The sequence below is a fragment of the Vidua macroura genome, chromosome 7 (genome assembly GCF_024509145.1).
Source record: "Vidua macroura isolate BioBank_ID:100142 chromosome 7, ASM2450914v1, whole genome shotgun sequence".
Classification (NCBI taxonomy): domain Eukaryota; kingdom Metazoa; phylum Chordata; class Aves; order Passeriformes; family Viduidae; genus Vidua; species Vidua macroura.
This window is the reverse complement of record NC_071577.1, coordinates 2840001-2856817: the sequence shown is the minus strand read 5'-3', so window position 1 is coordinate 2856817 and position 16817 is coordinate 2840001. Positions and strand designations below refer to the sequence as shown.

The window sequence follows — 16817 nt, the reverse complement described above, 5'->3', positions numbered from 1 at the left end:
AAATTCTGCTGAAAGAATACACAGGTAAGAAATCAAGCACCAGGACAGGTAGACACAGGTTGTACCTGAGCTCCAGACCCTGCAAAGTGAAGGAGTTCTGCTCTTCCCTCACAGAGGAAGACACCCCACCGTGTCTCCTCCTGCTCTCAATTAAATAATTCTCACATTCTGTTCCTCTGACTCTCTAATTAGTTCCTCCTCATTTCCATTCCACAAAAGTCCTTTCTGTGCTCTCTGCTCTGCAAGAACTTACTTTGCTTGCACAGTTACAATTGTTGATATGCTCTAATCAAAGCCCTTGCACCCAAAAATAGAATCACCTACTCTGGAGAAGATCAACAACACAAACACCTCTGGAGTTTTTAGAACACGTGCAGAAAAATGATGCAGGTCTTCAGATATTTTTAGAATGTGCGCAGCAAAATGCTACACAGTAAAGAAAACAAATTTATCAGCTATCCTAAAATCAAGCCTTTGAGTGTTTTAAAGAATCTGGATGCAACTATAGCTGGGATGATCTTGCACATTTTCAAAGCTTAAACTCCTTTCTCCCAAAACCTTCTTCTAATTCTCCTGGATTAGGGAAGGCCGTGGTGTGTGGAAGTCGGATGTTGAAAAAGGGGTGTGAGCTGCAGAGGAGTGAAGCTAAGCAAAATTCCCAAGTGATCAGCAGAAATAAATGAGTGATGTTTCACTCAGAGCTCACACCTGTTGATTTCTGTGCTTTCTTTCTTCCTCTCCTGCTAGGACCAGAAGGCTGCAGAAGGGAGGAGGCTTGTCAGCCACGGGAAGGCTTTTTGGGATAAATCAACAAAGAAAAAGAGTTTCCAAGCACCTGGGAATGAATTTAGCCTTTCTCTCCTTGATTTCAACACCAAGACTGAGTTTTTCACTTAAAGAGAGAGTTTGAAAGGTGTTATGAGATGAAGGGATTTGCTCTGAACTGTTTTCCTGCTGCTTCGCTCCCAGACAACGCTCTCAGGAATGCCCAGGGTGGGACTGTTGCGGTGTCTGTGCAGGGCCAGGGGTTGGATCAGTGATCCTGTGGGTGCTTTCAGCTCTGGATATTCTATGATTTACTCTCTTGCCTGTCCTTCATTTCACTCACTGTTGAGGAGAGCTCATGGCTGCCCAAGCTCCATACTCTATCCCGAGGCAAGACAGCTCTCCAGGGCTTCTCCCCCCCAGAACTGCCCTGCACCCCCCTCCAGACCTATCCTTCCTTATCATTTACACAACAGCCCCAAAGGAAGAGAGCCACACTTGATTGTTTGCAGGAAAAGAGCTTGGTTTCAAGGCTTTCCAGCCCATAATTTCACACAACACCCTCAGCTCCTGAATTCCAATCATCACCCATCATTCTGCTTTATCTTGCTCCAGTATAAATCCAAAGGAGGACCTGTCCCACATCATTCTACTGATTTTTGATTTTTTTTCCCTTTCCTTTTGACTTTATGACATCATGTTTGCCCTCTGAAAAATATCTGGCAAACAATGGGGAATAGCTTCCCACTGAGAGAGGGCAGGGTGAGGTGGGATATTGGGAAGGAATTGATCCCTGTGAGGGTGAGGAGGCCCTGGCACAGGTTTTGCTGATAGGATTGCTAAAACACTGCACCAGAGTCAGCAAATATTCAATATTAAGGGTCTGTGGAGACAACCAAGCAGCAAACACCATCTTTATTGGGAGCATATCAGGAATACCAGCACCGAGGCGTTTCCTGCCCTGATTTGGGATTTAATGCAAGACTTCTGGGCCCGTGCTGGGCTCAGACACTGTCTCTACTTGTTACCATTCAGTCTTCATTTGCAAATGATAATTTTTTTTGCTTTGAATGGCATGCCTGACTGCAGGGCAGAGTAAATCCAAACCTTTTAAGCTCTGGCCAAAAATTTGCCATGAATTAGGCGACTGCAGCATATTTACAATACAAAATAAAATATCTCCACGAGTGGCGGTATGAATAAACGACGATTATTCTTTTTTTTTTTTTTTTTTTCTTTTTTTTCTGACGGGATAATTTTCAAAGCAGCGATTTTGCAAAGACTCAGGAAGAAAACAATTTTGTTTCATTTCCATAACAGAATCCAGACCTTGAAAATTCAACCTCATGAGCTACAATTATGCAGCAGAACTACCACTGTGAATTTTCAAACACAATGCCTTTTATTGTCTCTTCTCATTCTTTTCCCCTTCCTGTTCTCCACGATTTTCTATCCTGTCACCCTCCACAGAAACTCTGGAGCAGAAAGTCTGACTTGAAAGGGAAACTTTTAAGCTTTCAGGCTTCAAAGGAAAACAAGAAAACCTTCAAAACAAGGTATTTGGGGTTTGGGGTTTTTTTGGCTTTATGGGAACGAACAGTAGCAAAAAGCCTGATTATATGGAAATTTGACAGCTGAAAAGTAACGCTCAGCTTTTCCACGAGGGATGGAGGGGTGTTTTAGTCACCTCCTGGAGAATCCACGTGGATTATCCTGGAGCTGGAGAATAAGAGATGCCAAATGCTGTTTCATTCCAGGGCAGAGAAACAGCAAACTTGCTATTCGCAGGAAAATGTACATTCCCAAATATTGTCTTATTTCATGGCCACGTTTCCCACCTGCTGTGGGAGGCAGGCAGCTCTGGAGCCCCAGGACTGAGGATGGAACAGCTCCACAGCACCAGCACGTCCTGCTTTCCACGCAGGAAAAAACACACTTTGGGATGCAAGGGCTGCTTCCAAACACAGCAACCCCTTCACCACTGAACATCCCAGCCTGGGAAATGAGGTTTTCCCTCCTGGACGTGCCTCTGAGTGTCCCTCACGCTCAGGCTCTGCGGAGCAGCTCCGAAATGCTCCGGCTGCTTTGGAAGAAAGGCACGTGAGGCCGCGGCACCCACGCCCCAGGCAGCCCCTGCTCATGGGCAGCATCTGGCTGCAATTACCGCCCAAGGAATGCAAGGCAGCAATTTTTGGTGCTGAGGGGACCGGGAGAGAACAAACAGGACATTATTTACACATTAAAGGGAGGTACTCACCCCGACACCACCGCAAGGCAGCCTGACAAACATCGACGTTAGGGAACCTGTGGGGGGACGAGAAATGCACTCCCTGAGTCAGAAAGTCAGAGGTCACCAGATTCTGGGGCCAATTTTGTGGCAACTCTGCAATCTTTCCATGCACAGAAACAGAGACTGGGGGTTTTCTTCCCATTTTCAGCCAGCCCTGTTACAACACAGGCACACACGCACACACACAATGTGCACACCTGGGCTCGTGCAAAAGCTGTCTGTAAATCACTCATTTTTAGGCAAGGTGTGGGTGCTGCCTGATGTTTCAAGACTATGCATGAGGAAGATGCCACCAACAATCACTCAGCGTGTCTTCTCAGATGTGCACTTTAACCCCTTCCCACTGCGGGAGGACAGGAAATCATAAAAACTCCCCAATTGTCACTCATCTGCAGTTACTACATGGCTTTGGAGAGCATGAGCTTCATAAAAGAGGAAGACAGAAAAATAAACCAGTGGCAAGCAAAAAATAAAAAAAACCAAAACCCATATGTTTTGACTGAAATAGCAAAACCAACAAGGAGAATGTGAGAAAAATTGAGAAGACCATCTGCGGGGCTAATTTTGAATCTGTAGGAAATGTAACATCACTTTCTGGGCTCATGTGTGAGCAAATTATCCTCCATTCTGAATTCTGTGCGGCCCTGAGCAACCTGGTCCGGTGATAGGTGTTCCTGCCCACGGCAGGGAGTGGAATTGGAGGGGCTTTATGGTCCATTCCCACTCCAACCATTTGGGATTCTGTTCCTGAAAGAGGGGTTCATGCATCTGGACTCATCTGAGCTCAAAGTGAGATGCTCTCTTTGATTAGATCCACATGGAAATTCTTAAGATCATCCTGCCTCAGACCTCCTGTCACATCTCTCACTGCTAATCCACCCATTATTTCCAGATTTATCTTCTTGACAACAATTTATGATTGCTCCCCACAAATTAAAAGCAGCCTTATTTGCCTAAGTTTCAACTTGTCCAACAGGTTCCAAGTATTTCCACTGCCCAGGGAGAGAGGGGTTTGTATTTTGTATCCTTGACAGGACAAGGGGGAATGGCTTTAAACTAAAAGAGGGCAGGGATGGATGGGAGATTAGGAAGGAATTGTTCCCTGGGAGGGTGGGCAGGCCTTGGCACAGGGTGCCCAGAGCAGCTGTGGCTGCCCCTGGATCCCTGGCAGTGTCCAAGGCCAGGCTGGACAGGGCTTGGAGCAGCCTGGGATAGTGGAAGGTGTCCCTGCCCATGACAGGGGGTGGGATGAGATGAGCTTTAAGCTCCCTTCCCACCCAAACCGTTCTGGGATTCTGTGATTCCGTGAAGGCACATCCCCCTTTTCATTTGCAGGAGCTTAACAAGAAATATCCTTTGTCCTGAAAAGCCTTTTCCCTTCCAGGCTGAGGCTTCTCAGGCTTTTTTCTTCCTCACAGAGGTATCAAAGGCCAAGAGTTTACACGGAGTCATCAGACACCTGCCAAGACACTCAGCCCTAACAAACTCCCATTTGCATCCCTAAACCTCACACAAAGCTTCCCCCTCAGCGTTCAAACCTGCCCTAAACCCACCCCCTAACGTGTTTCAAAGAACCTCGGGAAGCTGATTTGTAAATTTAAAAGCCTTTTAATCCCCCAACGGGAGAGGACAGCTGAAGGAGGGGTTTTTTACAGGCACATTCCCCTCACCACATGGAGCTTTTCCCTGATATCCTTGCTCAGCTCCTGCCCTGTGGAAGCCATCAGCAGAAAAGGGGGTCATGTGGGCTGGCAGCCAGTGCCACGGTCAGCACCTCCAGGCTAAAATGGTGCCAGGTGGGCTTAGGAAACCAGGTCTAATCCCAGTTAAGAGCTACTGGACATCCCCTCCTACTGGAGACCCTTGGGGACCTGACCTCCCACAGCTCCCGGGCTTTTCTGCAAGTTGTATCCAAACAGGGAATGTTCTGTACTGGAAAGCCCCTAGAATTTCTCTTTTGTATAGGATTAAACTTGACCTCTGCAAACACTTTAAAATCAGTGATGGAAACCATGGGGGACACATAACTACTGGAGCAGAGGCAGGGCAAGGGTTGCTTCCCCCACAGGTTCTCTACAGAAACCATCAGGAATGGTTCAGCAATTTGGGAGTCCCCCCAAAAATGCTATCCAAATAAACTGTATCTCCAAAGGCATCTGTGGAACTGCTGAGACAGATTGTGCCCAGAGCCAAGGAGAAAGCGGAAAAGTATCCCAAGAGAACCTTCTCAGACATCCCAGGGAAGATTTACCGAAGTTCCTTCGGGCTGTGGGTTTCCACTCCCGAGCATATGACATCATACATTCCTGAAAGTTTACATCCTGATAGATCTATCATTCAGCTGGAGGTGTCTACCTTTGGGTTCTCTGCCCTTAAAGAGGTGGGAAGTGAGCTATAAATAGCGTGCTAATTGCATGTTTAACTACTGGCTAATGGCTTCCCTCTCTGGGAGCTCATGGACACGCTGAGCAAAATCTTTCCAGCTCCTTTGCTGTGACCACTACATCGGGAAGGCCACGGAGTTAAACCTCTTTTCATGGAGTTAAACTTCTTTTTATATCATCCAAAGTCAGGCTAATCCCAAAATAAACTTTCTCAATGTCTAGGTTCCAGAACTGTCTTTTTTTTTTTTTTAATTTCAGATCCTCACGTGACAACATCCCAAATCGTCCCTCCAGCCTGCTGCTGCAAAAAGGCAGGAAGTAAAGGGAGGTGATGATGACTCCACTGAGGTGCTAAAATCCACATCATTTGGTTGCTTTGGAGGGTTGGTTATCAGAACATCCATCCCTTAGAATTTCTGCTGGGAAAATATTTTTTAATTTTTGTCTGTATTTTACAACAGACACGGCCCTGTTTCAGGAAGATTTGGTCTCCAATGAAAGGGATGAACAATCCCACTCCACATTAAACAAATGCAGAGGCCCCTGCATCTCTCTTGCTGACTGTCCAAACCTGACAGGGGTTTGTTGATGCCTGTGCAGCTGGTTGGGGGCTGCAGATCCAAATCCTTGGGAGGGTGTTCCAGTTCCTTCCCTAGCCCATGGATAACTAACACACAGAGTACCCAAGGATGAAACAAACTGCCTGAACTATCTTTCCTCCTCAGGAAAACAGCCATTTAGGTTCAGAAGACATCAAAGAAAGGAGGTTTAAGCTCTTTAGGGTTTAGGGATCTGCCTGAAGAGAGGGAGATGGATCTTGTGCATGGAGCTGGGAACAATCCTCTTGGAGGTGCATAAGGATGAAGGGAGCCCCAGCACCTCACCCAGAGGTCAGGAAGGCAGATTTCCCCCCAGGGAATGGTACCTAGAAGCTTCTTGCTGTCCAGTTTCTGCCTGTTCAGAGGGTTTGTGCCGTAGAGCAGCGTGTGGGCTTCCGAGTGAACCGTCTGCAGCTCCTCCAGCGTGGCCTTTCTGCCACGGATGCACTGGAAGGGAAGGAAAAGGTTAGTGAAGCCACTGGTGAAATGCTTGCCTCTCTATTTTGTTTCCTTAGCAAGCCATCAAGACAGACAACAAAACACTAAAATGGGTCCCGAGGTGGAAAAATTCAGATTTTGGGTTAATCCCTTACTCGTGACATTTATTTGCTCAACATAGAAAGTCATCTTCAGATACATTCAAGATAAAGAAGGAAACTTTAAGATATGTGCTGGCAGGAGGTGGTGGGGATGAAGGAAAGGTGACCAGAGAGACAAGGGAGTGCATCCTGAAATGGCAGGGCAGAGCTTGAAGAAAGCCAGCAGGGAATTAAGGCAGAAATTTACTATTTTTAGAAAAAAAAAGAAGAGTCTGGTGAGGCTGAAAGGCCTTCCTCACCAGTGGTCAGGAGGGAAACACAGCTGGAAAGCAGGTGAAGATCAACAACAGCTCCCATCGTGAAAGCAACCAAGTAAAGCAAAGGTAAGCACGGAAATTAAGGAAAATAAATCTTCTTTAAGGAAATCAATAGGAAATTAAGGACAGTGATATTGCCTGGGATCTTACAGTCACAAACTTATACATTGGAGAATATCTCTAACACCCATTGAGGAGGCCAGGCAATTAGCAGTGAGGTTTATTTGGTCCCAAACAATCCCAAAATTCGATTAAATAGGTATCCACAGACAGAGACAGGTTTGAAAGGGATAAACGAGGGCAGGACAGGGAAATTTAGGCAATAGCAATGCTGCCACCACGTGGATGTCTTATCTGATGGTGAGGGAACATTCCCAGCCCGATCCTGACATTGCTGAAATATTTATGCTCTGGGATTCAGTCCCCTCAGGTGCTCAAAGAATTGATGAACACACACTTATACCCCCATTTATCACCACTGCTGTTAGTTGTAACTAATAGCCGCTCGTTAATTTTTATTATTAACATTCATTCTTTCTGTTTAATATCTAAGCTTTTCTCTCCATTTGCTGGCTCTTAAAATATATCAAATAAATCTAATTTAACCTCTTGTGATGGAATGGTGCTCAGTGCTTTCTTCCTACCCCCACTCCTTTTACAGCATAGCTTGACCATTACTTATTAAAGAGTACAAAAAAAAGTTATTAAACCACAGAAAAGCTGTTGCTTTTGCTGGAATAATTGGGAGGGATAACAAATGAGAGGGTTACATCATATCTTGCTCTTTTCTTTGGCATAATAGCAATATAATAGTAATATAATAATCAAAATAGTGTTGTAATAATATTAATAATACTAATAAAACCAGCCACGTGGCCTTTCCTGGTTTCCCTTACCTCACACTTGCCCCGCAGCCCCGTCTCCTGGAGCCTGGACCAGATGCTCTGGATCCTGCCTGCGTGCTCGGGGTGGCTGTTGGTGTTTCCACAGGTGCACTGGTGCTTCAGCATCAAGGTGTCGTACACAAGCCCTGCGGCACAGGGGACAGAATTGCTCTCGGGTTAAAAAAAAAACACCACCAAAAAATGGCCAGTTATAGGGAGAAAAAAAAAAAGTGTTTTGCTCTATGGAGTCAGCAGTTCTAGCCCAAAACTGTGTTCAACTGGGAGCCACAGAGAAATGAAAACCCTGACCTGCATCCACCCCTTCCCACGGAAACCCTCAAGGGACAGGAGAAGGAAATCAGTACCAAGATGTGAAATTAAATGCCAGGGGGAGGTGACATCCATGTGAGCGCAGAGGATGGGATCTGGGGCTTCTCCCCTGGCTGCCAAACCCCTCCAGGGCTTGGGATCAAACCCAGAAGAACCAAGTCGTTCCGGCTGTGTTTCACAAGCAGCCCGTGCAGTCCTCGAGGTTATTTGCTAATTGTGGCCATTAGCGCCCACATGGGCAACGAGGGCAGCTGAATCCCCCAGCATTCCCAGGGATTTACAGCATGGCAGCGCAGGAGGCTTTGATTCATGCTCCAGAGTTGCCTGGGTACGATTTTGGAGGGGAAGTTGGGATTCCACAGCCAATATTCCAACCGGAGGAAAATAGCAGGTCCTCCCCAGTGACAGAAGACATTCAATCATTTCTCTCGAGCAAAAGACACGAAGTCAAATGTTTTAATCTGTCTTTCCTTCAGCCAGAAGCTCCAGAAAACAGAATAAAAGTGGTTGGTTTGGGTTTTTTTTCCCCAAGAAAAGGGTTTCTTGCAGGAAGTATCTGTATGAAAGTTATTTCAAGGGCTGGAGCCCCTCTGCTGGGAGGAATGGGGGTGCTTACCTGGAGAAAAGAAAGCTCCAGGGAGAGCTCAGAGCCCCTTGCAGGGCCTAAAAGGGCTCCAGGAGAGCTGGAGAGGGACTGGGGACAAGGCATGGAGGGACGGGACACAGGGAATGGCTTCCCACTGCCAGAGGGCAGGGATGGATGGGATATTGGGAAGGAATTGTTCCCTGGGAGGGTGGGCAGGCCCTGGCACAGGGTGCCCAGAGCAGCTGTGGCTGCCCCTGGATCCCTGGCAGTGCCCAAGGCCAGGTTGGAGCAGCCTGGGATAGTGGAAGGTGTCCCTGCCCACGGCAGGGACTTAAAACCAGATAACCTTTCAGGTCCTTTCCACCCCAAGGTTTTCCATGATTTCTATGGAATGCAAAGGTCTAGATGAGAATGCAAAGCCTCTAAGGGCAGCAGTGGCAGGGGCCGGTCCCAGCTCCCCCTGTGCTCTCACCCCAGCCGAGAGCACTCCGGGGCAATCCCGGGCGAGCACACCCACGGCTGGATCCGTGCTCCCAGCTCAAGCACAGACACACAGCAAACCTGGGAGCTCCAAGGGGCTCGCAGGGAGCCATGAGAGCAGCTGGAGCTGAGGCTGTGCTCCTGCACGTTCCCAGGCCTGGCTGCAGCTGCAGTCCCACCTCCTGGCTGGGTGTGGGCGCGCTGTGCCACCTGGAATCTTGGCTCCCCACTCTGGCCCCGGCACTCTGCAGCCTCAGGGGAGGTGTCTGGCAGCTCCTCACTCTGCTGTAGGTGAGTGCAGAGGGAAAAAACACCCCCCAGAAGCCAAACCACGATGGGTTCCAGGGAGAGAACAGAGCCCTGGTAATCGGCTGCCCTCAGGTCAGCTGAAGTTCACCTGGAGGAGGTTGTGCTGAAAAGCTCTCTCAAGGTTTCCCATGTTTGATTCACACCATCAAACACCACCAGGAGCTGCTGGGCCAAGGCAAGCTCAGAATTCACCTGAGGAGAAGCTTTCACCCCAGACTGAATTTAACTGAACTAGTGTAAGGTCTTAAACTAAAAGAAATTTAGATTGGATTCATGGAAGAAACTCTTCCCTGTGAGGGTGGTGAAGCCCTGGCTGTCCCATCCCTGGAAGTGTCCAAGGTCAGGTTGGACAGGGCTTGGAGCAGCCAGGGATACTGTGAGATGTCCCTGCCCATGGAACTGGATCATCTTCCCAGTCCCTTCCAACCCAAACCGCTCAAGGAATCTATCCCACTCCACACCTGGTGCTCACAGAACTCGGTTCATCAATGGTTTCTCCTTTCCCAAGGGCTCACTGGTAACAGCAGTGTCAATCACTCATAGTTTCTCTTTCCTAGAAACCAGCCCAGTTGAAAAGGGAGCTGTTCCCAGTTCCTTCTTGTGGCTGGGGACACTCAGCTGCAGACACAGACAGACACAGACACAGACACAGACACACACACACACACACACACACACAAAAAAAAAAGGGAAGCTCGGCGATTTAAGCTCAAAATACAAAACTACACTGGCTGTTACAAGTTAATTGAAGTGGTGCTGGAAGCAAGACTCTTTTCAGACATAAGAACAATAATTTTTAAAGGTCAGCACTAAAGCAAAACCAACTGGCTTTTCTTGGCAGAATAAACATATGATCTGAGGTTCAGATAATTATATTGCTCTGCACAGGAGAGAATAAATGCCTTCATCTGAAAGGAAAAACCCTTTAATGCAGAACATCAGAATAATTTGTGGACCCATTTTTGCAGGAGATCAGAGACTGGATAATTGGAGCTATGCAAATTAATGGTCTAACCTGAGGATCCTTATTCAAGTGTGTAGAACAGGGCAGGCATGAGTATTCATTAAAGTCACAGGGGCTGCTGGAGCTAGAGAGGGCGAGTTCAAGGACCGGCTTTCTGGGAGGAAGGAAAATTAAATGTCATGCTTCGGGACATCAAACTGATTGCTGGAAGGATCCAGGAAGGGCACGGCTCTCACTTTGATGTGGAGTAATGGACATCATGTTTGAGAGCTGCAGGATGCGGCTCTCTGGCCCAGACCTTTGAAGTCTCAGGTGCTGGTCACTGAGAGAGACAGGGAAATAAAATACACATCAAACCCAGAACTTCCAGCTGTCTGGAGCTAACTCAGTCCAGGGAGGGCATCAGCTCTCTGTATTATTTCTATCTAATGTACCAAACGTGAAAAGGAGGAACAATTCCTTTGTCTGCTGGACAATGATCTCTTAAGGGCCAGGTTCATATCCAGAGTGATCACGGTTGGCTTAATTAGGGCCATTCAATGAAGTTTGCTCCTTGCAGCCCTCTTACCAAACCATCACACCAATTCCAATCCTCATTCCTCTTCCTTAGGATCAGTCTCCAAAGCACTTATCAGCCAGACGGATTTTCCTCTCAGGAAAAAGAAGCCTGATCCACTTCAGCACTACTTGCTTTTGAAAAACACCCAAGACTTTAATTTCCTGCCTTCCAAAGAATAGCTCAATCCCGCTGATTAAGCTTTAGCATCCACCTCCAGAAACACAATCTCCGACACGCCACCGTGGACAACTCCAACAAAACATGAGGCAATTTAACTCACACACATGCTCAGCAGCTGAAATGCCTTTCCTCCCCTTTCTCCTGCTTTCATGCCCATGGCAGCGGCTTTTTTCCCCTTGCCTCTCCTATGCAGACAGTGCAGGTTAATTAAACCAGACCTAGGACTAGTTTTTAGGACTAGTACAGAGGCCTTACCTTTATGCTTTGCACTTTAATTAGTGCCAGTGAATGCTGATTTTATGTGTTTTTCCTTCTCCATTCACCCAGCATAAATGCAGAGATTGAAGGGAAAAGAAAAGTCAAGCCATTGGAATCTTAACGTGGATAAATGCTGTGAAAATGGTATTTTACAGGTGAGCTACCTGCATTCTGCACCCCATCACTCTGTGCAGTACTGGATAAAAGCCATGTGATATTCCACCTCTTATTTTAAGCCGCCTTTTTAGTTTTTCAAACCCTGCCTCAGAGGAAAATAAATCCTGATATTGGAACAGCGTCTTTTCCAAGCAGCACAGCTCTCAAATCTGCACTCTTACTGCTGCCTGCAATTTTGAATGAAATTCAGAGGCACAGATCTGAGTCAAACATAGATCCTTTGGTAGGAAATGTTATTTATTGTATGTTCAGAGTCTTGCATGTGATTGATTGGGCAGCTTCAATACCAGCAGAGGAGGAGGAGGGAAGAAAAAGAAGGAATGAATAATCCCTTCAAGCAGGGCCAAGGCTTCCTTGTTTTTAAAGCCTCAAGGTTTGGGGTTAAGTGTATTAGAAGCTCAAGTTTCATCTTGAACTCTTTTGTGTCCCCTGAGCCAGGGACTTTTCTTGCACCCTTGGCAAAAGCCAAAATCTTTTAATCTGGCCAGAACCGACTGCATTAGAAATGCAGTTCTGCTAAAAATTCTGGGTTAAAAGTTAACAAGTAGGGACTTTAAAGGGCTGATTTGCAAAACTTGAGCCATTCCCTGGGCTTTTCCAGAACTGACAGCACATGCTTCCCACCCTGCCCTGCAGCCAGGAACTGAGTAGCACTGAACATGCCACTATTACTACACCACCAGGGCCTGAAAATAAACCCAATTCACAGCACTGAGCGGTGCAGAAGTGTAGGTTAAAAATGCAATAAAAGCAGAAGTGAAAGGCAAATAACATCCTAAGTTGCTCTTATTTGTGCATTGTGGATTCCCCTCCCCCTCCTTTTCCATTTCCTTTTCCCAGGGAACACACCACGTTGCAAACTGTTCATTCACAAAGTCAATGTCACGAGCCCGATGTTTGGGGAAGAAGGCAGACTTTGAAATCAGTCCTTAACCCCAGCACAGGGCTTGGGGAGTTGCATGGAAAATCAACTTTGAGCTGTTCTGTGCTAAGGGCACTGAAGAAGAAGAAAGGATTTCGGAGTAGAAAAGTTGGCTGTCAGGATACAGGAAGAACAATTAAGTTTTTCACTTTTAATCTTGGTAGGAAGATCGCAGAATCCCAGGGTGGTTTGGGCTGGGAGGGACCTTAAAGCCCATTTTGTTCCACCCCTGCCATGGGCAGGGACACCTTCCACTATCCCAGGCTGCCCCATCCTGGCTGTGAACCTTCCAAGGGATGGGGATCAACACCTATTTTGCACTTGTGCTTTCCACCAGACACATGCAGGACTGCACTCATCATTTTCCTCCACATGTAAGCAAACATCCTTTGGTCTCTGTGTCTCCTCAAGACAAGTTGTAATCACCAGCTCACCTCGTTTTTCCCAACCTGCAGGCACAGACTCCTGTGCAGCAGGAGGAGGGGAGGCTGGCAGGGAGCCCGGAGTGGATAAGTGATGGCATGAGATTATGGAGGAACTGGAGAAGGTGGAGGAAAGAGAGCCAGCATTGCATTTGGCACTCTGTCCTTCAGGAGCACTGGCTCTCCCTGCCTTGCCTCTAAATCAGCTCTGTCACAGCCTGGGACTCGCTCTGTCTGCTGGAGGCACAGCTCCAGGGCTGTGCTGCTGCTGCTGCTGGGTGCAGGGTATTTTTGCTCAGCAGCAGGGACAAGCAGGACAACAGGGATGACTCAGTCTGCTCCTTGAGGAAGGCAGGATGTTATGGAGTGTCCAAACGGGGATGAGATGCAGAGCCCACGCTTATGGATTTGCAAGGATGGGGAAGAAAACCATAGAATCATCACCATGGAATCGTTTGGGTTGGAAAATACCTTAAAGCTCACCTTGTGGGTAGGGCAGGGACACCTTTCACTATCCCAGGGTGCTCCAAGCCCTGGGCCCTGGCACATCCCTGGACACTTCCAGGGATGGGGCTGGCACAGCTGTTCTGGGAAACCTTATCAACCTCAAAGGGAAGGATTTGCTACCAATATCCCATCTAACCCTACTCCCAGCCTAAAAGCCATTCCCTCTTTTCCGTGCCCTCACAGAACAGCTCAGCGTAAAATAAACCAGTCACCAGAGCCCCCCACAGCCCAGAGCCCCCAAAAAACTCACCTGTTGTGAACCTTGGCTTAGTGGGTGGCTCCTGCACGGACATGGGGAAGGTGGCTGAGGCGGGGGAGGACTGTGCCCGGGACAGGGGCCGGTGTCCCCCGAAGGACACGGGCATGCCAGCCGCCTCCAGCGACGCCTGGTAGTTCCTCAGTTGGTGAATCCGCTGCTGCTCCAGGAGCAGGGCTTGCTGTGGGCAAGAGAAGCAGGCAGCTGCTGAAAGGGCCTTCCCAAAAGGGTTTTTGAAGGCTCTCCTCCTGTCCCTCGCGTGCAGCAAAGGAAGATGTGACGTTTCTAGGGCCAAGTCAGACCAGCACAACACACGGAGCCCCAGCCTGAGCCTGGTGCACACTGACAGGGTCACTGCCAGGGGCAGCTCCATCCTCCCCCACAGCTCCCTCATCTTCCTCCCCCTGTGCTCCCTCCCCGCTGCTCTGGGACATTTAACAGTGAAACGTTCTAGGCCATGGAACAAGTCCCCCTCAACCAGATCCCAGCCTGGAGAGGGAGCTCTTAACTGGGGGAACCAAGGAGCTGTTTGTCTGTGCAGCCACACCATCAGCTGGACAGGCTCCTGGTCAGAAGGAATGGCTGTTGCATCCCATTCCCTCTATAAATTCCCTCCTGCTTTGATGCAGAACAGCTGCAAAGGACATACTATTTTAAAGACTCCTGAGGTGTGACCATGGATTCAGGATTAAGGTGGAGAGGCTTCACCTTCAGAGAAATGGTATTGCTGACAATTGTGCATCATCAGCAACACAGAATTAGAAAATCCCAGGATCGTTTGGGCCTTAAAGCTCATCCTTGCCATGGGCAGGGACACCTTCCCCTATCCCAGGTTGCTCTAAGCCCCATCCAACCTGGCCTTGGACACTTCCAGGGATGAGGTGGCTACAGTTTTCCTGGGCAAATGTAGCTCCTGAGCAACATCCCAATGACATTCCTGGAGGACATGGACCAGCTCCATTACACTGTGCTCCCTTGTTATTTTATTTATCACCTGCAATCCATGAGCCTTGGGTGTTTTCCCTCAAAAGTGAGCTGGCTGGAGGCTCCAGGATCTCTAATTCTGAAACAGGAACACCCTCCACTTGTCCCCTGTTCAGTCTTTCTCTGGAGAAATTAGTTTTAAATCATGAAAACCAAAATACAGTCTCCTGCTGGTGGCTAGTGCTCAGAAATGTTAGGATACACTTGATCTTCCCAAAGCAACACCCATGGAAGTGGCTCAGTAAACACAGTGACTGTGTTTCGTGCAGGTGATGCAGACTCTCCTCCCTCGGGTTTGCCAGCTGGCAGGTGACTCCAGGGAAGGAATCACCTGATTTTACATCAGGTTCCCATAACCAGCCAACCCTCGGGAGCTGGCTCCCTTGGAGTCTCCCCCTCAGAGCAGCACAAGGTGACTTCCAAGCCCAAATCCACGTCTTACGACAACCCAAGTGCCAGACCTGGCGGAAGAGCAGCTCCTGCTCCGCCTGCCTCTGCCCGGACTCCAGCTCCTGCTGCGGCTCTGCCTCCTCCTCGTCGCTCTCGATGGGCTCCTGCTTGACCTGCACCACGCTGGCCAGCCCCGGGGGCTCCTTCTGGCCCGTGGCCCGGTCGCCGTAGGGCTCCTCCAGCAGGGCCTGGTGCTCCCGCAGCTCCTCCTCCGTCTCCTCGGGGTGGCTCTCGTGCTGCCGCGCCGGCTCGGTGGGTTTGGAGATGATCTGCAAGAACCCCAAACTCATCAGAGAGCTGCCTCCCACCACGGAGAAAGCTCGCTCTGCTTTCCAGGCTCGTGGGAAGGAGCAGTTTTGAGTTATTGGCTCACAATCCAGGCCCAAAACAACGCAGGGAAAGGTCAGGGTAACCTTGGCGTCGAGGGCTCCGAAACCCCGTGTCCCAAGCAATGACACCCCCTTATTTTCCACTTCATCTTCCCTCTGAAGGAATAAGAGCCTCTTGTTCCTGCACGCCCCCAGATGCTACTCCATTCACAAACCCGCAGAGCAACCATCGAGATGCTTGGCAATTAAATTCTGAACAAATACAGGGGACACAAACCCTCCAACAGGGCTTTTGTTGCCTGTTTGCTCAACATCGCCTCGAATCACTCCCTGAATTTTTCTGTGAGGCTGAAATAATGATTACTTGAAAATCTGTAGTCTTATGGAGCTGGTTAGGAGGAAACTCAGGACATGCAGCTGAGAGCAAACCTCAAGAGCAGCATTGTTCTAACCTGACCTTGCTAACCAGACACAGTAAACGCCTCAGAGAGGAGCTCCTAAACCTAAAGGAACAATTTAATTTTCACTGTAATTCACTCAGACTTTTTGTAAGTTCTTTGGCAAGATAAAACTCACAGTTCTCTGTCTCAGACTGCCTATGATTTTTATTTGGGATATAAAAAAAAAAAAAAAACAAATGTGACCTGTTTTTAACTCCAGTGTAGGAAAACCAATCTATTTCCTCCCTTTCAAAGAGCTCAGGCTGCCCCGATTTCACAGGCTTATAAAGAAACTGCTGCACTTTGAAAGTTGTCAGGGCAAGGTTTAATGAGAATTAGGTCATCGGTATGGTAAGCAATATTGATTTTAAATCTAATAAAGCTAAATCAAAACATGGTTATTGAACACATGCAGGAGGGGGGACTATTTGTCAGTAACTTGCTCTTTGAAGAACAGTGGCTCCAATCTGGAATTAAGCCTTTTTCCCCCCCAAAAGCAGAAAGGAAGACTCTGCCATATAACCTAAGCAAGGCAGAAGGGCAAGAGTGGAGTTGAATCTAGCAAGGGACATGAAGAGGAGAGAGGAAAAAGAAAAAGAAAAGGAAAAGAAAAGGAAAAGGAAAAGGAAAAGGAAAAGGAAAAGGAAAAGGAAAAGGAAAAGGAAAAGGAAAAGGAAAAGGAAGAGAAAGAGAAAGAGAAAGAGAAAGAGAAAGAGAAAGAGAAAGAGAAAGAGAAAGAGAAAGAGAAAGAGAAAGAGAAAGAGAAAGAGAAAGAGAAAGAGAAAGAGAAAGAGAAAGAGAAAGAGAAAGAGAAGAGAAAGAGAAAGAGAAAGAGAAAGAGAAAGAGAAAGAGAAAGAGAAAGAGAAAGAGAAAGAGAAAGAGAAA

The 16817-nt window shown here is 47.9% G+C and overlaps 1 protein-coding gene across 8 annotated transcripts in view; it reads right to left on the bottom strand.

The window, feature by feature from the left end:
* Positions 1 to 16817, bottom strand: part of HDAC4 (histone deacetylase 4) — a 174675-nt gene that overhangs the window by 21458 nt on the left and 136400 nt on the right. For all 8 annotated transcript variants that reach the window (XM_053982146.1, XM_053982152.1, XM_053982150.1 and 5 more), the window contains 5 exons: positions 15174 to 15431; positions 13723 to 13909; positions 7791 to 7924; positions 6365 to 6485; positions 3023 to 3069 (listed from right to left, as the gene is read on the bottom strand). In XM_053982146.1, the coding sequence (XP_053838121.1) occupies positions 3023 to 3069; positions 6365 to 6485; positions 7791 to 7924; positions 13723 to 13909; positions 15174 to 15431 (747 nt within the window). The remainder of the gene's footprint in view (positions 1 to 3022; positions 3070 to 6364; positions 6486 to 7790; positions 7925 to 13722; positions 13910 to 15173; positions 15432 to 16817) is intronic.